The sequence below is a fragment of the Pituophis catenifer genome, unplaced genomic scaffold, assembly GCF_029215685.1.
Source record: "Pituophis catenifer annectens isolate HBS135680 unplaced genomic scaffold, rPitCat1.0.hap2 SCAF_1, whole genome shotgun sequence".
NCBI classification, from domain to species: Eukaryota; Metazoa; Chordata; class Lepidosauria; order Squamata; family Colubridae; genus Pituophis; species Pituophis catenifer.
Window position 1 is genome coordinate 213,063,684 of NW_027256881.1, and position 25,098 is coordinate 213,088,781.

Below are 25,098 nucleotides of genomic sequence, written 5' to 3' on the forward strand. Positions count from 1 at the left end.
CAGTGCCCACCAAGTCCAGAAAAATGCTCTAGAAACTCTATTCATTAATAATGCCTCAAGCATGATCAGAAATGTGTAGAACAATCCAATGCAAAGTCTGTGTAGACAAGGACTAGTGAGTTGAACTTAAAAGAAAGGATAACAAGGCTTAATATTAAGAATAATGTTTTGATGAAGGAGTTTTTAAGCAGTGAAACAATCTCTCCAAAACAATGGTTGACTCTCCTCATTGGAGGTTTGCAATTGTGGATTAGATACCAACGGGTTGATTCCTACACTGAAGGAATCCAGACTTGTCAGGCACAAGGAATCAGAACAATTCCATGCGTAGGCCAAAGCAGTTTATGTTGATCAGCCATTCATTTACAAGAATCTTACCAGACTGATTGCATTCCCTTGGGAAATAGCAGATAAAGGCATAAATAGTCTGACCTCTTTCATTTCCACCCATTGAGTGATTCAATGCTGGAATGCCTTTTGATTCCTCATTTTCCTTTAGTTGGTGGTTCTAGCACAAGACCCTTCCAACTTATACATTCTATAAGTCTACAAATCCTTTGTGAATTCTTACATAGTGAAGAATATGAAACATTTAAGATATTAATTTATTCTGACAATTAATATTCTCTTTAAAATAAATCACAGATCAAACGTAAAATACATCGTACCTAAAAGGTTATCAATAGCACTATTTGGACAACACCTTTAAAAACAGATCTCAGTCCTTGAAAAAGAGTTATGGTTCCTTTTGTATTTGAGTCAACAATATGAAGTCAATGAATTGCTAGCCATTCATGGTGACAGCACAAAGTGTCAAGAAGTTTCTACTCTTTATGTGCAGGCTAAAGGTCCCTCCCAAGCAATGGAGAGAGAAAGGTGGCTGCTTGCCACTTAATGTGGAATGCGGTTACACAGAAAAGTATCACACAAACAGGAATGATCGAAAGTCCTGTTCTGCATAATGATGTCACACAAAACTCTCAGTGTGTGAAACCATGAGTTTTAATAAAAAGCACATTATAATCCAATATGAAAGTGAATTAATCTTTGGAAGTAAAGCAGTAGAATATGGCCAAATCTGGAAGAAATCCCACCCACACTCCCAGACTTGTTCAAAATCTCCGATGCATTTGGTCAGGAGAAGAGGATAAAGATACAGTTATGTCATCAATAAGATCAGGAAACCAACTTTGAATTTGCTGTCTACTTTGCAGCTGCAATTGCAGATCCTAGGATTTCAACGAAGTTGTGCACATCCTGGAAAGTATTGTAGAGAGGAACTGGAGCAACCCGGAGAGCATCAGGTTCCCGCATGTCGCACTGCAAAACACCCAGATAAATATTCCACAAATTGAACACCTTTGTGTTGGCTTGTCAAAGTGAAAATACAAAAAAACCCACATGTGTAACATTTGTGTACTTTTGTTAGAATACTAATCAGCCCGCATACTTTCCTACAAACCTTTTGCCCTGTAATCTGGAAGAACAAAATGACAAATCATTCCCATATTGTTTTTAAGACAATTACATGAATTGCAATAGGACTTCAAAAAGTCTTCAAACCCCCCCCATTTTTAGAGTGTCTTTCCAATCATTACTTTGTTCTTGGGTGAAATGATAATCCCAGTGACCATCTCATCTTTTTCTTTAGTCACAAAACTGGAAACATAATACTCTAACAAGTCTCATAATTTTAAGGTATTAGAACCAGACTTGTCTTTCGTTGGTGGAAGGAACCAAAATCCACCAGACCATAATTTTCCTTTCATACAAGGTTCACAAAAGCTGCATTATAAAATTATACAGCGTAATTTTCCGGGGACATTTTCTTTGGGTAGTGGTTTGAAGGAATTGTTAAAAAAAGAAAATATTTTTAAGAAGAAACAAAGGAAATCAACCAACCAACCTTTAGACCAGGAGTGTTCAATGTTGGCAACTTTGCAGACCTGTGGACTTCAACTCCCAGCATTGCTGGCTCCTGCTTTACACTATTTAATGCTATTGTATATCCACCTCCAACTTTATGCTACCCAGTTCCAATTTTCCAAAAATTGTTGCATATTTATTACAGGGATCTGTAGCTTAGCCTTGGTCATAATTTTATGACTTGTGTATGAAAACTCTCAAGTGATTCTTGCGATGATCCAGAAATGCTACTGCATCTCACCTATCCTACTTCCTGTTCCCTGAAACCACGAGGCCAACACTCAATATTTATTAACTGTGGAAATGCTACTTTAAACTTTATTTTGTTTTGATTATTCTATCCTGCATATTATAATGCCAATGCTATTCTAGAATTAACATGGCACTCCCATAAAATAAAAGCATTTTGAAGTTTCCAACATAAACCTAGGTTACTTACACAGACTCCTCGTTTTTCTAGTTCTTTAAAAACATCTTTGATTGGAATAGAGAAAAGTAAGGTAAGCTGGCATCCTCTTTTTTCAGGGTGGGATGGTGTGATCATTTTTATAAGGGGCTTTTCAGGGTCATTTCTATCTTTGTCATAATAGTGCCTTATCAAATACTCCAAGTAACCAGTAAGAAGCATGGATTTCCTTCTCAGGCACTTCATTGTAGTTTGAGCAAAGATCTAATTAAAACAAACAAGCAAACAAAAACACAATCATTGCATGAAAGAACATTCCTTTCTCTACAAAGACAGCCTAAAATGAACCATTTCAACCACACAATACTCTATTTTGATTTATTTGATCACTAGCAATATCATGTTAGTAGGAAAACCCAAAAGTCAAAGTTTCCCAAATTTACAGCTAACCCATTTCTTTTATAGTGTCCCCATAATGTAATGACATTTCAGACATATTAAGCAATCATTTCCCTAAGATCCCTTCCATTCTCTGCAAACACCATGTATTGTAGCAAATACACTTGAAAATTATCTCTTGCTAAATTAATTACATGCGCGTTATCTTCTAAGTACTGTTCTTCTCTGCTTCTGTATGTTGTGTTTCAAGGATGATCAGACATTCCCAAGAAGGGAACAGCATAGTTACAACTGCTTCCCAGGGATAGTAGGTCTTGTAGGAAACATGTGGATTGAGAGCATGAGGCTCCCTTTGTTATCATGATGGCACTGGGAACAAATATTCCACAACTTTAATGAACTAGGACTTGGGGAGAGAAAGGGATTTAAAAAATACTACTTGACAGCATGAGGAAGGCCACAGAAGTCATCTCATATTGCAGAAACTTTTAGGAAATGACTTGCTGTAGATCCTTCCCAGCTGGAGTTACACTTATAAAGATTTTGTAGAGGAAATATACGAATGAAGAACAATGTTTCCATCGCAAATGTTCTTTCCCTGTACAAGGAAAACTGCCTTTGTTGTGCGTTAACCCTTGCCTTGTTCAGCTGTTTCTTTATAAACTGTACCTTCTGCTTAATGTACCCCTGTGCAAGATGGCAGACCATTTCGTAAGTGTCATCTTTTGCCAGAGACCGTCTATTTCACTGTACTACAGCAATTAGCGCAAGGGAATCCTGACTGTGCCAAAAGTGAAATGCATACACAAAAAGGGAAGTTCATAGAAACTGATGTGCTCTTCCTGCCTTTGACCCCCTGCAGTGGGCTAAATGACAGATCCCCCCACCCTCATTTGTAAGCACCATCTGGGTCAGAGCAGAGTATCATCTCTAAGGTCATATAAAGTTTACAAAATACAAAAGATGTTTTAAGGGTAAACCAAATTAATTGCTAAACAGAACGAATGAACGAATAAATAAATGAATAAATAAATGCACGCTCTCACTCACACCCTCTCGCATACAATACACTGCCATATCCCCTTGGCATTTCTTAATGCAGAATTTTAAATCTTAATGTTTTCAAATAAAACTCTCTAGGTTATTAGTAATTCTGTGATTGATTTTGTTTTGTTTTGTTTTACTGGCAATGCAATTTAGGAGGGAAAAAAATAGCTTGGTTTTCACTTCCAAAATGTCCCCAAGTGAGACTTCGGCAGCCTGAGATGAATAAAAATATGTGTGAATATCAAAGGATATGGATGGCTGTCAAATAACATTTTTCAAAGATATACACACTACATTAGCTTCTGATAGAAATCAGTATGTAAGTAGCAAATTATGAATCAACACCCATTATATTAGGTTTCCCCAAAGATTGCTAATTGTTTTCTACAAAGCAACTAAGTGAAGACATGCGAGGTACATTAGATCTTCTGTTCACAGAAACAAGACTTGATATATTAAATTCTATGTTATTCTTTTCTTTGAAAAAATCACTGATGTGTAACTCAGAAATGAATAATATTCCAGGATATATTGCTTCCCAGTATTCGTATGAAATTTGGAGATTTTACTTGAGGTTAAAACTCTGGTTCCTTTATGTGATGCTTGCTTCAGAATTCTGTGCAACAATTCACAGGATTGACTGATAAAAACTTCTTAACAATGAAGCCTTCTGCTGACAGACATTTAGTTTTCCCTAGCTTCAACTGATAAATTAAGAAAGAAATTAAAATTTGAAAACTTATAGTGGAATATATTTATTTACTCCTTTAATTTAGAATCCCTTGACTCCTATTGACTCCAGGAAACTTTCAGTTTAAAACAAATAATAAGAAGAAGAAACAAATCATGGAAGTGCAGATGAGAAAAAGCATACAAACCAACAAGAATATGCTCTTAGTCCAGAAAGTCTATCCATATTTTCCGAAGAAAAGATTCTGTCCCTATAATATTATACCATGATGTAGCTTTGTTCTAAGAAACAGAATTACCAATAAGAGCAATTTTTACATTTAAAATGGTGGTAAAATCTGGCTCTTCTGTAGAGTAGTTTCATAGCATAATCTTTTTTGGTATGTATGCTTTTTCTTATCTGGACATACATCCATGATTTCTTTCTTACGTTTTCTGATTACTTGCTTTTAAAGTGAAAGCCTCTTAAGAGTCAATAGGAGCCAGGGGGCTCTAGATTGAATAAAAGAACTAAATAAGTAAATACATTCCCATATAGGCTTGCAAATTTTAATTTCTTTCTTAATTTATCAATTGATGCTAGGGAAAAATAAATGTGGATAAGCAAAAGGCTTCATTGTTATGAAGTTTTTCTTAGTTAGTCTGATGGGTTGGCTCAGCTCAATGTTACACCGTGCCTATTCGGTTTTCTTGATTTTTGCACCAAAATATAAATTTAGAGGAACAATGTTCATATTTTAGTTACACAATTTATTAATGCAATTAATTAATTTATTGCACATTTCCAGCTTCAAAGCCTTCCTGTCTTCTGTCTGATTCAAGCACTTAGCTATGGATCTGTTCATGTCCCCGCTGAAAGGGCAACGTGGGACTGCAATGGAACCAATGCAGTGGGCAAAGAAAAGTGTGCAATGTCACGAGAGAAAGAAAGTACAGTGGTACCTTGGTACTCAACTGCTCTGAAACTCATCAAATTTGGTACTCAACTCATTTTGATGCAAAAATTTTGTCCTGGTACTCACTGTTTGTTTGGTTGGCAGTTCAGCAGTTCGAATCCCTAGTGCCATGTAACGGGGTGAGCTCCCATTACTTGTCCCAGCTTCTGCCAACCTAGCAGTTCGAAAGCACGTAAAAAATGCAAGTAGAAAAATAGGGACCACCTTTGGTGGGAAAGTAACAGTGTTCCGTGCTACTTTGGCGTTTAGTCATGATGGCCACATGACCACGGAGACGTCTTCGGACAGCGCTGGCTCTTTGGCTTTGAAACGGAGATGAGCACCATCTCCTAGAGTTGGGAACGACTAGCACATATGTACGAGGAGAACCTTTACTTTTACCGAGGTACCACTATAACAGATTATCCAAAGCATTCATCTTTGGAGAGATTTTTCATTTTACTGCCATCAAGAAGGAATATTGTCTAATGAAACAATTTTTTTTCTTTGTTTGACTGTCTTCTGTTGGCAGAAAATAATTACTCACCTCTAAGCTAGCGTGAAGAGCACAGACCAATAAAATGGAAGGATTGGATAAACGAAATCCATTGATTCCAGGGGTGAGTTGCAATTCTGTAACAATAATAAGTTGTGTGAGGAATCTGGGTATATATAGTTGGAGAGGTATTAGGCTGCATTCAATATTATAGGAATGTCCTCTCTTGCAGAGAACTTCCTCCAGGCCCCACAAATCCAGTTTGATGCTACTCTATCAGCTAATCAAAATAATTGGATGTCAACCATTTTCAATATTTTTAATGCAAAAAGTAGAAATTTAGTAATAAAATCATTTCAACATAATACCAAATAATCCCCATAAATTTGATTAAATACTATTAAAGTTGCACAAGCATTCACACTTTTATGAAAGAAGTAAACAGGCCTTTTTTTTTTTTTAACTTTGATGCTAATCCCTGAAGAAATGGTCATTTTCAATAATAATCAAGGACTAAAAACTTAATTTTTTTTTTCATATTATTTTGAGGATAGCACAATTGAATGGGAGCACTTATAAAAAGCAATAAAGCATCAGTAGTATTATTAGCTAGTGTACTGCCTCAAACCAACTCTTCTTATGTGGTATAGCAAATCCAAGACTCTCGAGTACATTTTAAATGCATAAAAAAAGAGCGTAAACAAAATGTTAATGTTACAACACTAATCAAAATTAAACAGAAACAGGTTGCTAAATGACAGGGACATAATGATGCCAAATGAATAATATCAAAATTTGGAATTTCCACACAGCAACCAAAGTTTTCTTCCTGTTAAGGCTAGAATGGTAGAAGCCACTAATTTATTTTATCTTTGTATTAAAAATGCTGGTTTTTTTTTTTTTAATATATTTTGGTGTTTGTTTGCTTTTTAAATTCCCAGGCAATGTTCCCCTACATGCTTTCTCTCTCCTGCTCTCTTTCTTTTTCTATCTATTGTTGAGACATTAGACCAACAGAAGAAAGATGATGCCAAATGAGGCCTTTACAAATCGTCCGTATAAAGTTGGACATTTCTTTTTGTCTTCTGACTCTTTTGAGTCTTTAATTTCAGGTTGGAATGAAATCATTTCCCTGTACTGAAAGAATCTTTGCTATTCCTTTTGCAGGAATTTTATTACTTTTGATGCCGTTTATAAACCTTCAACACAACACACACCAAATTTAAAACAGAAGGAGAAATATACATACTGTTTTCCATGAGAAACCTGGTTTTGTAGTCATGACCCCACCATCCTATTAAACTGGAGAGGTGGTGATGGTAAAGGACCAGGGAAAAAGAAATGGCAAGGATTAGTGACACAATTTAAAAAAAATTCACATTAATAAATAATTATGCCCACAACACAGAATAAAGTAAATAATCCCCAAATATGGTTTTTCATACAATTATCTTTCAATCTAGATAAGTATATCTCTCCTCATATTGACTTAGACCCTCACTTCATCTCAATCCTTTTATTCAACCACCGATACCAACTGTCCCAACTTTGAAAAAAATTCAGAATCCTCTTTTTCTTTCAACCTATACGTCATTCTGTCCGCTTCAGCGCACTCTAATACTTTATTTATAATTTGGGCACTAGCCGGTATCTCTTTTTCTTTCCACTGTTGGGCGAACACTATTCTAGCTGTGACTAAAATGTGTAGAGTGAGATACCATTTTTTCTTACTCAGCCCCTCTGGGCGAATACCTAGTAAATATATCTCAGGTTTCCATTTGAGGTCCACATTAGTAATTTCCTTAATCTAATTCCTAATCCTTCTCCAATACCTTTTTGCCATTATACAAGTCCACCATTGATGGAAATACATACCTCTGGTTTTCCCACATTTCCAACATAACTCTGATGCACCCGGAAACATTTTAGCAATTCTTGCTGGTGGGAGGTGCCACCTATACAACATTTTATATGCATTTTCCTTGAAAGACGTTGCCGTAGTCATTTTAATATTTTCCCCCCACATTTGTTGCCATTTTTCTAAAGGAATCGAGTACCCAAAATTCTTCCCCCAGGCAATCATAGTGTCTTTTACAACTTCTTCTCCTATCATTCGCTCAAGCAATTGTGCATACATTTTGGTTATGTATTTATGGTCCTCTCCCATTAATATTTTATCAAAACTCTGTTCCATCACATGTATCCCGTAATTATCTCTATCCTTCCTGTAACGAGATTGAACTGTAGCATAGGTCCACCAATCTAGCCTAATTCCTTTATCGGCCATTTATTAATGAGGGCAGGAATATTATCTGCCGGGATAGATGTGTTTGTATGTTTAGTGTTATGAATGGGGGAGGGAGGGAGGGGAATGTATGGTTTTGTTTTTATGTATAATCAATGTTTTTGTCTTATGTTGATTTTAACTTGGAAAACTTAATAAAATTTATTTTTTTAAAAAAAAAAATTCACAGACATTTTCGAGCAAGATGTATGAAGAATAAGTGAATGGTATGAAAGGTCCATAGTGGAGTCTTTTTGATTTTGAGTACTCCTGTAGATGTCGAAGATAAAATAGTTTTTCAGAATATTTTCACAATATAAAATATAGACATATCATAAACTAATCACAAATCTATAAAGCATTGATTGGGAGGAACTGATGCTGCTTTTTTAGACTCTTGAGATTCATAGGCCTTAGTACTATGTCCATAATAATCAATGGATACAGGAAGTCCTTGACTTGCAACCACAATTGAGACTAGAATTCCAGTTGCTAAGTGATATGGTCATTAACCAAGTCATCACCCTATTTTAGAAACATTTTTACTGTGATTGTTAAACAAATCACCATGGTCATTAAGCAAATATGTCTTGTTAAGTTGGCTGGGAAAGTCACACACTGCAATCCAATGACCACAAGATGATGCAGTATCATAAATGTGAGCTGGTCGCCAAGCCCCTATATTGTGATCATGTGACTTCAGAGGTGGTGTGACAGTCATAATGTCATGGACAGGTCATAAATCACTTTTTTCCAAGACCACAGTAATTTCTAACTATTGTTAAAAAAAACAGGTGTACGTTGAGAACTACCTGTAATGCTACCTGAACTCATGGGATGTAGATCTTTTCTACAGAAGGATGACCATTCCACCAAATATTCAAATGGCAGCTTACTAAATCCAAGAGAAGCATTCCAAGCCAAGGACTAAACCAGGGAAAGAAGAATAGAATAGGATAGGATAGGATAGGATAGGATAGGATAGGATAGGATAGGATAGGATAGGATAGGATAAGATAGAACAGAACAGATCTTCTGTCCGCAGATGCAATCAAGAACAGAAGAATCCCACAAGAACCTTCAGCACTTGAAGAGGCTGGGAAGAAAGCAAGTTGTGTGGGTTTGGTTTCAACAAGATTTTTCTTACGTTAAAATATAAAATGCTAAGATTTCTGCAATTACGCTTTCAAAAAATTGTATATATAGGCAGTTTTGTCTGTACAAATGGGCTCCATTAGTGGTAGCAGAAAAACTAATACATGTTTAGTGACTGCAGTTGGTTCTGCTGAAAAGGTTGCTAAGCAAACCACATGAACAAGAGACGGAGCAAGATTGCTGGTTGTGAAGATTGCTAGTTATTACTATCACATTCAGGTAAAAGTCTGTGTACAGTGTCATATGTCTAACTTTCCACACACCCCCCATTTGTTTTTGCTGATGGTGATTTTTTTATGCTCAGCTGCTGTGTTTTCTTTATTTCATATCATGCATTTTATTTGTGTTTAACCATTTTATTGTAAGGTGCACGGAACCACATACGTGAGCTGAACAGTCATATAAATCAAATAACTAAATGGATGCTGTTGACATTTCTACTGAGAACGCTAACAAAATAATTATATGTGGTTACCATAGTCAGAATAAATATATAAAAACAATAAATTAAATGTCTTTGAAATTTGGATTCTGATGCTCTGAATCACATGCAAAACTTTTAATAACTTCCATCCAATTTTAAGGTATGCTATATGTTGCAATTAAACATCAAGTAAAAGTTGTGACCCTGGCATTATTTTCCAAGGCTTTACTCTATAGCTGTAAGCTATAAATGGCTATTGTGGCCCGATGCTATACAGGTAGTCCTCAACTTACAACTGGTCACTTAGAAACAGATCAAAATTGTGACAGACCTCCCCAGGGCTACTTAAGACCCAGGTTTGAACTTTCCATGCCCCTCCACAGAATCACAAAAATACATTTTGGGCTCTCGACAACCACCCCGCATTTACGACTATTTACAGCATCCTTTAGTTAACAGGACCAGAATTTATGTCATTTTTTTGTTGGAAACTGGTATTTACTTCTGGTTTCCAGGAAAAAAAAAAAAAAAAAGCCCATTGTGGATAATGGATTTGCTTAACGATTGCAACATTTGCTTAATGACTGTTGCAAAAAGGTTGTAAAATTGGTCACGGTCACATGATGACCTGCTTAACTACTGGTATGACTAACAACTATAATTATGGGCTCAGTTGCTGTTGAGTATTAAGATGAGGATTAACTGTAGTAACAAACTGTGTTTTATGTTTTGGAATAAAAACACATCTCGAAGCATTTATATTGTGGACAGACAAGACAGTATTGATTCTAGGGCAAAGATAACATTAATTTTGCAGAGAGAACACTTTAGATAAATTTCACACTTTCCTGGTTTTACTTATGTGGGTTCCCATTCGCTTTCATTATTTTTATAAATAACTCAAGGTGGTGAACATATTTAACACTCCTTCCTTTCCCTGTTTTCCTTGCAACAACAACTCTGTGAAGTGGGTTGGGCTGGCCCGAAGTCATCCTACTGGCAGTCCTACCTAAGGTGGGACTAGAACTCTAGTCTCTTGGCAATTGGCCGAAAGTCATCCTGGCAGTCATGCCTAAGGCAAAACTAACATTAAACAGGGTTTAATTCACCAGGCTAGGAATAAGAAAACTGTGAGTTCTAATCCTGCCTTAGGCATGAGTAGAACTCAGAGTCTCCTGGTTCCTAGCCTGGTACATTAACCATTAGACTAAACTGGCTCAAACTAGTAGGAGGCTCAGTTTGGCTGATATCTTGGTCTCAGTTCCTGGGAGAATAACTGAGAAGAGCTTTCCAAGCCTTGGCACTGTCAATCTAAGCTTCCTGTGCCCTGCTTGGAATGTTGGATTCTACCTCATTGTGTCTCTTGCCTTTACCTTTTCTTTGTTGCTTAGATTCCTGGTCTTGACCGGAATCAAGCCAGAGATTATGCTAACAGTTATTATTTTAAGATATTGATAAAAAGGGACTTCTTTCCTCTAAAGGTTTATGGAGATTCTCAGTCATCCAGGTCATGGTCGTCCCAAATGTGTTTTTTCAAGGGGCAACTGGACTTTCTGGTTGTTCTTTTGAAGACGTTTCACTTCTCATCCAAGAAGATTCTGCAGCCAAGCAGCTGAAAAAGTTTCTTGGATGAGAAGCGAAACATTTTCAAAAGAAAAACCAGAAAGTTCAGTTGCCTCTTGAAAAAGCACCTTTGGAACTTTCCTCTAAAAATTCTGCCTGTGTTTGCGTATCATTGGACTGAGACAGGTATTCAGCTTGCTATCCTTGTTGAAAGAAGAAAAAAAAAAAGGCAGGTAATAGATCGTTTTTTTCACATTTTCTTCCATAAAGAGCATAGGACATGAATACATTATCCTTGTGAGGTTTCTCAAAAACAATCTAGTAGCAGTCTTCAGGAAACTTGAAAACTAAACTATAAACAGCAAGTTTTAGGAGTTATATTTTATGGCAACCCTTATTATCCTTCATGGTAATTCTGTCCCTAATTTGGTCTAAATATGGAAAGTGCTGCATTTGATCTTCTTAGATATAACTTCCGATGTTATAGCCAGTTATGCTTAGTTGTTCACCTGGGGTCTATTTACCTCCATCCTAATGGCCTGTATAAATATTGATGACTTAGGAAAGGGCTGCAAAATTTGAACTCTAAAAGAGTATTGGTTTTGCATGGGGTAAGGGAAACATAAAATTAGCTTTGATACTGCTTCTCACAAATGACAAGCCTGTTAAGAATCAAAATAGCCGAGGTGTTAAAGACTACTTGCTATAGGGTTTTATAAATATATAAAACAAGAAGTATTAAAATTATACAGGACAATGCTACAGTAAAGTTTACTGGAAAATTTGTGAGCAACTGGTGTGGTGAGAATTCAACATCGGCTTGAATGGGGGGATATGACCAGGTACTTGTTGCTTTGGAGAAGAGATAAACCACCGAAGCTCTCACGTCTCTTATTGGACATTCAGAATTTACTCTGATTGTTACAAAATTCAACGATGTAATTTCCTAACAGAAAATAAACAAAGAACTAAAACTAGAGGGGTATAAGCCCTAAAGAAAATTAGGTGTATCTTTAAAAAAAAAGGGGGGGAAGTCTTTCCCCAACTTGGAAATATGGTCCTGCCCATGAATGCTATAGTCTCACTCTTGTGTACTACAATTGGTAGGTGGCCCACATTAAATGTGCTCCTGGATACCAGATAATTTTCCACTCCTGAAATTCTGCATTTTCATAACTTCCTTTTATGCCAGACACAGCATGTGGGGCCTAATAGTTAGTAAACTGCATTATGCATACAGTACTTGCAAGTCTCAAAAAAAAGAAAAGAAAAGAAAAAAAGAGTAATGCACCAGGACATAGAAAAAAGGCTAAGAAGAAAGTTACTTTCCATCTTTTCTCTGTGTATCTACTTTTGCTATTATTTCATGCAAATATCTAGATTCAGAAAGTTATGAAGGAATTTAGGGACTGCAGTGATGAGTTGAAGGAAAGCCAGGTTCATTTTTGGCTCAAGGTTGTAAAGCTGAACTTTCTTTTGAGTCAGGTCTGTATTCCTAAACATAAGTTTACAAATTTTGCCAGATTTATAATAGCCATTGATGTTGACTGATGAATTAACTCAGAGAGAGAGAAAGAGACAGAGACAGAGAGAGAGAGAGAGAGAGAGAGAGAGAGAGAGAGAGAGAGAGAGAGAGAGAGAGAGAGAGAGAGAGAGACATCTTAAATATAATTCTGACAGATAATTTCAATGGAGTTCTGAATTATGGCATTAAGGGCTTGCAGATTTTCAGATACTGGGAAATTTAAGACTGATAGATGACCTATGAGCAAGTAACTTGATGTACACAGTACATTAAATTTTACTCAAAACATCAAACTTCTAGCATCCTGCATTTCTTCCTGAGTCTTCTGTATAATTAGTTTGGTGTGGCTTTGTTTGTTCTTTCAACATACCAATTTTATATTATCTTTTATTCTAGGTAATTTAAATATGTTTGTTTTAATTTGACTAATTGTAATTTCAACTTTTAAGGAGCTGCCCTATTAAAATGCAAAGAGGCTTAAGGGCCATTATTATATAAGAAAAAAAGAAAGCCCTATCCTATACCTTTGCCAGAAAGGCAGGATATAAATAATAAAAATGAGATGATTATAGGTAACCCCTGAGGATAGTTACATGATTCCTTGTCCAACATCAAGGCAGAGGAGACACAAACACAGAAATTGTGAAACATATTTCAGAGGCCCGGTTTTTACCTTCTGAGCATGCTCCCTTTTGCAAATCAAGAGATGAGCAAACGAAAGATTTTGAAGAATTTCAAGCTTATGCCCACAAGGGCAATCTCTCTCTCCCTTTGCTTTCAAGCAGAGTTACTCTAAGGAGTAACCCCATCCAGAAGTATTTTTATTTTTATACTTAGTTCAGTTTTCCCTTCACATCTGTGTGATTAGAATAAAACATTGGGTATTCAAAACTTGACTTGTTTCGTTTGTAGTTGCATTAATGATGCTGGAGCGTGGGATGCAATGATTGCTGTGTATAAGTGGTATAGACATCAAAGGAGATCCGGTTTAAAGAACAGAAAAGGAGACCCCCGCCCCCTGCATCCTTTGGCCCAGGCTGCTGAATAACAGATGAGCACACTGTGCATTTATAATTTATAACCTGAAAAATCATGGGGTAAAGTTGTGTTCTACAGAGGGAAGAAGGCACATCCTTTCCACACTCAGTCCTCATTTATATCTCTTTAAAAAAAAAAAAAAAAAGTGAAAAGATAGAGGGATTTGCATGATATTTTCCAAGTCAGACAGATCTTCTGTAAAAGGTACCACCATAAGATTTTAAGTGGCTCGCCATTTTTTACCATCTTTCCATTTCAATTGTAGTGTATATATTTGGATTTTTTTCCCTCTTCTCCCTTTTAACACAATCTGTTTCCTAATTTTAATTCACACTGCACAACTATTCCAACAATATAAGGAGAAAAATATCCAGTGAAAATATCTGTGTCGTACATACCCTTTGAATGGAGTATTTAGCGTTAAAATATTAGATGCTGTTAGGCATCTTGTGGCTAATGATTAGTTATGTGGTTATAAGGACTATGTATCTGTAAGAATTTAAATGTCAAGTTTCATTTCATTTCTTATTGTAAGGTACAAAATCCACACTATATTCTTCCTTTGCCCTTTTCAGCTACGTGCAAATGTTGTCTAATTATCAATCCTATACTATTTAAGGATGGAATTGCTAGCAGATTTTTATCATAATACATATCAAACAGTCCTATGAAAAGTTCCAAGTTTATTATTTGTCTGATTTTGTGAAAAACTTAAAAAATAATGGAAATGCAAATAGAAAGACCTGCTATGGTCATTTTTTTTTTTAATGCTATTGAACATGGTTGGTAAAGTTAAGACTTCTTTTTGTAGGCTGTTTCATTTTGGCCAATCTATCCTATAAGCCAAAGAGCACAATTTAAGGAGGAAGGAAGACGTAGAGTAACATTAAAACATTACATTACATTATAATGCAATGACAAGCATAATTAGGCTACCTTAGCTGTGTTATATGGAAATGTCACAATTTTGAGTAGGATTTTTTTCCCCCTTATCCTAGCTTTATTATTTTTATAAATAACTCAAGGCAGTGAATATATTTAATACTCCTTCCTCCTCCCATTTTCCCTACCACAACAAACCTGTGGCATGGTTTGGGCTAAGAGAGAGCTTCTGGCTCAAAGTTACCCTGCCGGCTTTCATGTCTGAAGTAGAACTTTCTCTAGCCTAGTACCTTAACCATTAGACCAACCTTATCTTATATGAAAGTATCACAATTTAGATAGTTATTTTTCCCCCACCAAATTCTCTTTTCCCTTCCATTTCATCCTTTTTTATATATTAATTGTTGTTCCCATTCAGTTAATTAAACAGTTTTGGTAACTCACATTGTAGTTATGAAACAAAAAGCAAGAAAACAAACTTAAGCCATTTTGCCAGCCAAATCCAAGGTAATTTAGCACTGGTAGAGTTCTGAAGACAAGGCCTCTGCTCGTGTCCCCCTTAAAGATTGATTTTTTTTCCTTGTTAGTCTTTTATTTTTTATTCCATTCAGTTGGGAATTCACCAATCTCTGAACATGTCCCTCTGTATTACCCCTCCAGGTCAAAACAAAAGGAGATTGAGTTCACTTTTATAACAAGATACAAGTTTTTTTGTGCTCAGAGTATGTGAAAGAGAAATGGCTATTATGCTGAGAATCCAATCAGGGCTTGTTGAATTCTTGGAAGCCTCTGGCATTTGTGAAGAGAGTGGTAATTTCATTCACCGAGAACCGGCAGAGGAAAAGCACGAGCTGCCCACAAAAAGAGTTGAAGTCTAAATTAAATCTGAAGAAGAGCTCTTACCAAAGCTCCTCCCGCAAGGCTAATGAAGTTGAATTAAGGCTGTTAAATCAACTTGTGATTGCCTATCATTGCAGAGGACCCATATATTATTTCTATCAGCTGGATTTATGAGGTTCATTTCCATTAGAAGGGACGAAAGAGGAAGACAGCCAAAAATACTTTCGAGTAAATAACAGTTCAATCTTTCTGTTTCCTTGGGAAATTTAACTGGGAACCAATGTATGCATGTTTGGATGATATCCTTCATGCTTATTATTCTAAATATATTTGAACAGGGCCATCATGGTGAAAAATAGTAACATAATATCTTGCTGGTGGGTATTTGAACACTTTGAAAAGTGTTCAAATGGATTTAAGACAATGCATAGGCTCTTAATGTCCTTTCTAGGATACAGTTTCTGCTTTCAAGCAGATCTTAGCACTTCCTTACTTTATCTTCCTTCATTTGTTGAATGAGCCTTGAAGGAGTGTATCTTCTGGCAAACCCCTGGTGAAGGAACAATGCTAAATAACCTTCAATTGCAGAAGCAACAAACCAACACATCTTTCTATCCAGGTAAGCAGCTAAAATTTCAGAAAACAAGACTGACTGGTTTACTTTCTTACAAATATCATATTTGGGTTTAGAGCTTAGTAACTCTTGGAAAAAGATCCATACACATGCAACAGGAAGCAACAAAACAAGTTTCCAGATCATATTCAGCATTCAAATTATTTCCCATTGCAGAAAAATATGCTAGGTGGAAATAGTCCAATCAGTGGATGTTTTTAAGAAGAGATTGGACAGCCATTTGTCTGGAATTGTATAGGGTCTCCTGCTTCGGCAGCGGGTTGGACTAGAAGTCCTCCAAGGTCCTTCCAACTCTGTTATTCTGTTATTTCCATTTGCAAGACCAAACCTTTCTGGCCCTCCATCAATCTACATAGTGCCAGATTTTCCATTGGATGAGGAAGAAGAGAAAACAACAACAGTTTATTTGCCTATCTGATCATTATAAGATAAGATTAGAATGGGTGTTGTACTTATTTATTTATTTTCCTTCAGTAAAAGATCTAGGGAATATGCTCCAATCCTAAAGTGCCTTTTTGTCTTTAAATCCAAAATGCTTCTAGCACTATTAAAATTGTTTCCAATCTTATTTGAAGGTTTCCTCTCAATTTATCAGTGAGGAAAGCACTCTGACTCTAAATATAATTATTTATGGTGCAAACCATTATAATTCCTTTATGTATGTATGGGGAGGTCCTAAATAAACAAACAAACCATTTCAATTGAAATACAAAACTTCCAACATAAAATCCACTTTCGTAACAGAAACCTAGAAAAACTGAAGTTTATGTAGACCCAATTGTAAAGTATTGTTATAGCACAAAAGGTGGTCACTTTTATGGAAACTTTAGAATGTGTTATGCATTAAGGAAAATGCAGTTGCCTGTTGGGACTAACCCAAGTGATTTATGGAGAATGATATATGGGGCAATTTATTTCTTTAGTACAAACTACTTTGAAAATTATGCTTTGTGCTATAGACATCACTCAATCTTGGGATTAATGAACTGGTTTCACAAAGTTCATGAAACTTACAAGTTTAAGAAATTATCCACAACACCCCATTTCCAAGTCAAATAGGTACAATTCTAAGAGCCTTTCCACACAGCTGAGTTATAATATTTCTATCCATCTTTAAGTCAAGATAAAATGACCAAATGTGAAAAACGTGACATTTTCTTGCCTCTATTTCCAGTCACTACTAGTCACCTGACTTCCCTTCAAGGTAATGGGTGACAAGTCTAAAATATTTTTATACACTGTCTTTGGTTGGTGTTGGAATGGGGAAGAAATATGGCTGAACAGTTAGGTGCACCTAGAAAAGCCTCAAAGGTTGTAGAAGGAAGAAAGCCTAAAACTCAGCAAGCACATCTCAGAAATTTGTACACAATGATGCAGCAGTACGTCACTAATTGCTTATTAACAATTTGACTCTTATAGTTATTGTCTGCCGAATATGTAAATTTACCCATTTTGTCTTTGATATGTAATCACATAGCTAGCCATACTTTTTAAACTATCCTGAAAAAGACCACAACAGTTTAAAAATAGATGTTTTAAAACGATCTTGCCTTCCTGCTTTAGTGTGCTTTAGAGCGTTACACTAACCCATTCAATTCTCTAGATAATTTGCTGCTTCCTTTAAACACTTTCCCTGTCATACATTCTTACATATTCTGTAATAACTTCACAAAAGGGTTATGTGCTCTCAGAGTTATTGCCTATGCATTTAATAAAAAGAGGAGCTATTGCTCAGTGGTTATATTGAACAGAAGCGGATGGAAAATTTACACGTTGGGGACATAAAGAGGTTTTTTCGCTTCTATTAGTGGTTAATTGTCTCCAGCATAAAAACGATTTGTTTGATGACTCATTGCATGATTAAACATCCTGTGTTAACCTTAGAGGAAAGCAGATAGGTATTTAAGAAAGGGCCCTTGTAGAGAGTCTACTTTAACAAGTAAACAATCAACACTCTACTTTAAGGCATTTCTTCACTTTTTTCTTATCCTTCCCCAAAGAAAGCAGGAACATAAAATGCATTGAGGAAAAATATCCCAACGAGGAATCAATGTCCAAAGATATTTCAGCTCCACATGAAAGTAAGAGTATACTAATTTTTGGAAGTGTGGTATGTTATATCTCTTTTCTATAAGAGAAATGTTCAAACCTCTCAGAAAACAATCCCAAAGTTGTATAGATTCCATGTGCCATTTTTAAAAATCTTTAAACAGTATTTGATGCGGCAAGATATGAAATATATAATCCACTACAACTATTCTCCTGATTAGTGTAACAGATTTTTAAGAAAACATCTTACCCAAACATTTGAAAAAAAAAAAAAAAAAGCAAGAGGGTCAACCTTCACAAAGAAAGTCTATGTTATATGAAAAGAAATATAATGATGAAACTTGATGGTAATAGTGAAAACTAATGTGTTCGTGATTTAATGTAACAAAAGGATGTATGGTATTCCTTTCTCCCCATGTCTTCACTCAATATCTCAACCTCCTAAGTATGCTTCTCAGGTCCAAACCTTTACAGACCTGTGAGTGTAACGTGTAGTTTGTCCTTCATTCTCTTAATGATCCTTAATGATATATTCTAAAAACTGCTTGGACATTTGCCATTCAGTTAGAGAATGCACAAACTGAACCCTGCAGGCCTATTGTGTGCCTAGACTGGCCTAATAAATCACATCTCCCAAGACAATGTCCCATTAAACCTAATTAGCCAAAGGGTTTATTCCTAAACTGCCTCTTCTCAGGGGAAGTTTTAACTTTTGGTTTTGAAATGAGCTAGAGGCACTTAAAATGCTTTCCCTTCTTTATTTGGCAGCAAAAATTAGCTTATTCTGGAATGTAGTCAAGGGTGCTTTAAGAAGCTAGAGTAAAATGTGAAAAAAACAACAACTGATGAGCATTTTAACATTATTTTACCACAATGCATAAGAAATGGCTAGCCTATCAGCAGGCAAATTTGCTTTCTTTATGCAAAATCTTACTATAGCTGCAGTCCGAAATAAGCTCTGCCTCTTGTTAGCCGAGTTTGTAAATGTGGTTAGAATTCGGTTGTCTATGCTAGTTTTATATCTGCCCCCCCCCCCGAAATAATTGCTGTTTGCTAGTGATAAGAAGAAATCTGAAAAAAAAGTTATTTTGCTATATACTCTGAAATAAAACTTTTCATCTCATTTTTGTATACTTTACGGATGTTACATGCAGAATTCTTTGTTACAGTTTTGAAAAGAAGCCAGGCGTTTCAACTCTGGCTTGTCTTTTAAGTGGAGGCAAAAAGAGAAATTGTTGTATTTATCAAAAACGGTGTTAGGAATATGTTTCCTAATCCATATAAAAGTCAGCGATTCTATCCTGAATCAAATCCTCCTTCAATTTTCCTTAATGTACTGCAATGGTGGACTTGAGTGGTTTTGTTACTTGGGTATGTGGGAGAAATTACTGTACATAATTCATGATTGTGTTTGTGGGGAATAATATAAGAAGTTGCAATTTTCCGTTATGTAGATTAGCATTTAGTTTATGAACTATATATCTAAGGTACAGCCATGTTTAAATTTGCTTTTCAATTGTACTGCTGATAATTTCCCATAAGCCTTAACTTTCAAGAAAAGGCCTCTCTTTTGGAGACCAGGACTGGCAGGAGAGCATTTAATACATTGTAGCATTTTCAACTGTCCTCAAGCCTACATGAACAAAGAAATTAGTCAATCCAATCTTGGGAAAGGCTGAGAATGTATCTAACCCAAACCTACATTGATGTTTTTCTCTCTCAAATGTTTCTTTCACTTGATCAATGTTCTTTTCTATGGCTGTGTTGCAATTCTTGTGAAACAAGGGAATCGATAGGGCAGGGGTGTGAAATTATTTCATTGAGGGCCGCATCAGGGTTGTGTTTCACGCAGGGGGCCAGGTGGGCGTGGCCAGGGTGGGTGTGGCCAGCTCGATGTCACTCGTGTCAGAGGTGCCTGTGGTGGCCCGAGCACTCTGCCAGTGAAAATGCTCTGTTTTCGCTGTCAGAGTCATCACGGGCCGGTCCTTCATTGTTTCCAGGGCAGCCCCACAGGCCAGATCTAAGCACCCCACGGGCCAAATTTGGCCCATGGGCCTTGAGTTTGACACCCATGCAATAGGAGACTATCAAAGAAGTGAGACACAAGGGGGGTGAATGCTTAGCAAGTTTGGGTGACTATAAGGGCTTAACTAACTTTGTAGGTATGATATTAGATTATAGGCGGTCGGAAAGCATGTGACCAGACTGGGCCTATCAACTGGGCCTGGAAAGGAATGATGTGGCATAAACTGACGGGTGTAGAATAATTATAAAACTATGCTTTTATGTTATTTGGGTGTGGTCTCTGTGTGTATTGAGAGCCACCAGCCTTTGCAAACGCTTCAATAAAATTGTTTTGTATTCCAACAACTCTGAGTTGGCTTAGTCCCATGAAATGAACACAGAGGGCAAATATATATATTGCTATAGATTTTTTTTTTTTTAATTTGATTTATATGCCGCCCTTCTCCGAAGACTCAGGGCGGCTTACAATGTGCTCAGCAATATTATTTGATTCACAGGTAGTCCTCAACTTAAAAACATTTAGTGACCATTCAAAGTTACAATGGCACTGAAAAAAGTGACTTATGACCGTTTTTCACACAACCATTGCTGTATCCCTGTGGTCATTGATCAAAATTTGTATATTTGGCAACTGGCATGCATTTATGATGGTTGCAGTGTCCCGGAATCTTGTGACCACTTTTTGCAACAATGTTACTAACTTATCAAAAGAGCAATTAAGAGCAGAACGATATAGTTACCAATGGTTTTCCCCATTTACAGTTATCAGAAAGATTCAAAATGGACAAAAAGATTTATGGTATGGTGCAAACTTAGAAAGAATGTAATTTGCTCCTTATCAGTGTGCTGATAGTGAACACATGATTCTTAAAATGTATAAACATTTGTTGAAATTTGAAAAGGAGGAAGAACAGGTTAAAGAATATGCTATATAGTAGGCTAAGAATTTTGGTTATAATATACAGATGGACCAATGGATAAACAGATGGTTAGTTGAAATTTACATTGTGTTGATCTTAAAGAGAATTTTTATAAAATGATAACTTGTTTATATGACATCAGAGAAATTCTATAGAATGTATAATGGTACTTCAAATGTATGTTGGAAATGCAAACAATATGAGCGAATATTTTATCATTCTTGGTGGACATGTAAAAAAAGCTAAAACATTTTGGATTCAAATACATATTTTGATACTAAGGATTTTAGACGTTAATATTCAACTGAAGCCAGCACTCGTTTTATTAGGGCTAATGGATAAAGAGATTAAAAAAAGCCATGGAATATTATTTCAATAAATTATTACTGCAGCAAGATTATTATGTGCACAGAGATGGAAAGATTCAAACTACTCACTATAGTTGATGGAATTGACAGATCTTGTTGAGATGGAGAATTCATCTCTTTGATTAGAGAAATTTTCTACACTTATTGGTGACTAGAAACCTCTAATGGATTTTTGCACGACATGAAAAAATGAACTTGTAATTTATGGTTTTGATGATTAGACAGGATGGATTATGGGACAAAGAGTACTATGAGGTAACTCTAGAGAGGGAAGTTAAAATATAATTGTAGTCATAAATTTGTGAAGAATTTTCGGAAATTATTATTTTTCTTTCTTTTCAATTTTTCTTCAATATTTTTCTTTTCTTGCATGTTTTGCTTTTTCTTTATTTTCCTTCTTTTTCTTTACTTTATGTCAGTTTATTATCAGTCTTTATCTTTTTTTACAAAAAATTCAGTAAGAAGCCTATAAGAACAATTTTTATTAGAAATTCTAGGTGAAAATATATTAAGAAAAATAATAGAAAACAAAAAAGAAGTGCAAGAGAAAAAGATGAGAAAGATATATAAAGAAGTGACTTTTGATCTTCTTTATACCAATTATAAATTTATCATCCCTCCCTCCTTTTTAAGATTATATTACACAGTTCCCTTCTTCCCATAGTCAACCCTTTTCCATCAGCAAATCCATAAATCACCAATTCATTTTTTCCATTTTCAGCAAAGAGTCCACATGAGGTTTCCAGTCTTTTATATAAAGTTACTTATTGTTTTGTTTATGATCGGGTAGTATCCAATTTTCAAATATTCAAAGCAATGCAGGTATTTATGCTTCCCCCCCTTTACCTATTTGTTAAGTATGTACTTAATTGATGAGAAGCGATTTAAAATTAGACAGGAAGGAAGCCCAACTAATAATGAAGACACCGGGGTCTCAAAAGGTAATCAGCAACTTGTAAAACTACTCGAGTTTTATCAGCTCATTAAATTCCCTGCTTAACAGAAGCTCTTCTGGGATGTCAGGACTAACACTGCTTTGGGCTTCATTCATTTTCCCGCATTAACTCCTTCAGAGTGGTCAGCCACAGGCCCGTTCTCTCTCTTATCCTAATGGCATGGGTGGATTCTCCTCATGCAATGTGTCAAGCTCCAAAAACCAAGAAAGACACTTTGGGATTCTTCTAAGTGGTTTCTTTTATGGTTCTTTGCCTATAATTGGAAATCCTGCCAAATTAAAACAGACTACTTGCACTATAAAATGTACAGTCTCGGAACTACTACAGTAGGAAAGAGACATTGTCAGTCTGCAATGTGCTCCCTCCATTCCCTCACATTACAGGTAGTCCTTGACTTATGACAATTCATTTAGTGACTGTTCAAAGTTATAGCTTCTAGAAGGAGTCAATAATTCAGATGAAAGACATTATAGAAGAATATGGTATGGTATCAGGATTTAGACTGAATCAGAAAAAAACCAAGATGATAATTAAAAATATGACAGTTGATCAAAAGAAGGAACTGGAAAGGAAGGCAGGCTTTGAAATAGTACCAAAAGTGAGATATCTAGGAGTTCAAGTTGCAGATTTAAATACAAAACTGTTCCAAAACAATTATGAGGTGTTGTGGCGGAAGGTACAAAAGGATATGGAAACCTGGAAAAAACTGCAGCTGTCTCTACTTGGAAGAATAGCAGCGGTTAAAATGAATGTTCTACCCAGATTTTTATTTTTGTTTCAAATGATTCCGGTGCTTAAAAGTGATAAACAGTTGATGGAATGGCAAAAAGGAGTGAATAAGTTTGTTTGGAATGAGAAAAAGCCAAGAGTGAAATTGAAAATTATGCAAGATGTTCGTGAAAGGGGTGGTCTTAAACTTCCAAACCTGTGACTGTACTATGAAGCAGCAGTGTTGACGCAAGCGATTGGTTTGGAAGGACAAAGACTGGAATATTGAATATAGAGAGTTATGATCTTGAACTTGGTTGGCATGCATATTTATTCTATGAAAATAAAGTGGATAAAGTATTCAACAGCCATATGCTTAGAAACTCCTTGATGAGAGTATGGAAGAAGCACCGGCTCAAATGGGATTATAAAATACCGTTGTGGTTGGATCTTGGTCATATTATACGGAATATAAATATAAAGTCACTCGGGGGGGTTTTATATAAAGAAGTACTTTTTTGCGATGGGGGTAGATGGCAACTAAAGACATTAAACACACTGTTGGAAGAAGGGATTAATTTAACTTGGTTACAGTATAATCAACTTCAACTGAGATGGAGAGAAGATCAAAAAATTGGATTAATGTTGCATGAAGAAGAATTGGTTAGACAGATAAAAGAGAAAGGCCCAATGCATATTAAGAGGGTTTATAATGTTTTGTTAGAAAGAGACTCAGAAAATGAATTGGTTAAAGATTGTATGATAAAATGGGCGCAAAATTTTGCAGAATCAGTTATGATGGAAACGTAGGAAAAAATATGGGTTCAGAATGTTAAATTTACACAGTCACAGAATTTGAGGGAAAATTTTTATAAAATGTTTTATAGGTGGCATCTAGATCCTAAGAAATTGTCGTGCATGTATCCTAATGTTCAACCAAAATGTTGGAGATGTGATTGCGTAGATGCTACATATTATCATACATGGTGGACCTGCAAGAAAGTGAAGGCTTTCTGGATAAAAATTTGGTGGGTTATGCAAAATGTTTTGAAGAAAAAACTCCAATTTTCTTCTCAATTGTTTTTATTGGGTATAGTTAAGGGCTTTTCAGTGGGTGAAACAAAATTGATACTGTACATGGTGACAGCAGCTAGGTTATTGATATTGGAAAAGGGATGTTATGCCTACAATTGAAGAATGGACTTTGAAGGTGGCCAGTTTTGCAGAAATGGCGAAGATATCAGCTTACTTAAAAGACCGGACTCAAGAGACCTATGCATGGGAATGGAAGAAATGGATAGATTATGTGCAGAATAAATACCAAACTAGGAAGTACCAGATAGCTTTTAGCTGAATGTTGTGTAGAAATGTATAGTATATAGGGGGTAGAATATCTTAATGTTATGCAGAAATGTATAGTACACAGGGGGGAGAATAGAAGGGAGGTAAAATATGATATAATATAATGTGGATGGATTTCACCTTGGGGAAGTCATGGGAGGAGGGGAGGGCTAGGGAGGGTTAGGGAAGGAAATGGGGAAAAATTTGTATCTGTAAAACTTTTTCAATAAAAAGTTACAGCGGCAGTGAAAAACCTGACTTGTGACTGTTTTTCACACTTACAACTGTTGCAGCATCCCCAGGGTCATGTGATCAAAACTCAGACACTTGGCAACTGACTCATATTTACTATGACGGTCGCAGTGTTCCGAGGTCAAGTAATTACCTTTTGCGACCTTCTGGCAAGAAAAGTCAATGGGGAAGGCAGATTCAATTAATCGTGTTACTCACTTAACAACTGCAATGATTCACTTAAAAACTGTGGCAA

At 36.0% G+C, this 25,098-nt stretch overlaps 1 protein-coding gene across 1 annotated transcript in view; it reads right to left on the minus strand.

Moving 5' to 3' along the window:
- Positions 1-990: 990 nt before the first annotated feature.
- KYNU (kynureninase) overlaps positions 991-25,098 on the minus strand; it is a 114,936-nt gene continuing 90,828 nt past the window's right edge. The window contains exons 10-13 of the mRNA XM_070957015.1: positions 7,149-7,201; positions 5,951-6,036; positions 2,366-2,596; positions 991-1,320 (exon numbers count right to left, since the gene is read on the minus strand). Coding sequence (XP_070813116.1) covers positions 1,204-1,320; positions 2,366-2,596; positions 5,951-6,036; positions 7,149-7,201 — 487 coding nt within the window. The 3' untranslated portion in view covers positions 991-1,203. The remainder of the gene's footprint in view (positions 1,321-2,365; positions 2,597-5,950; positions 6,037-7,148; positions 7,202-25,098) is intronic.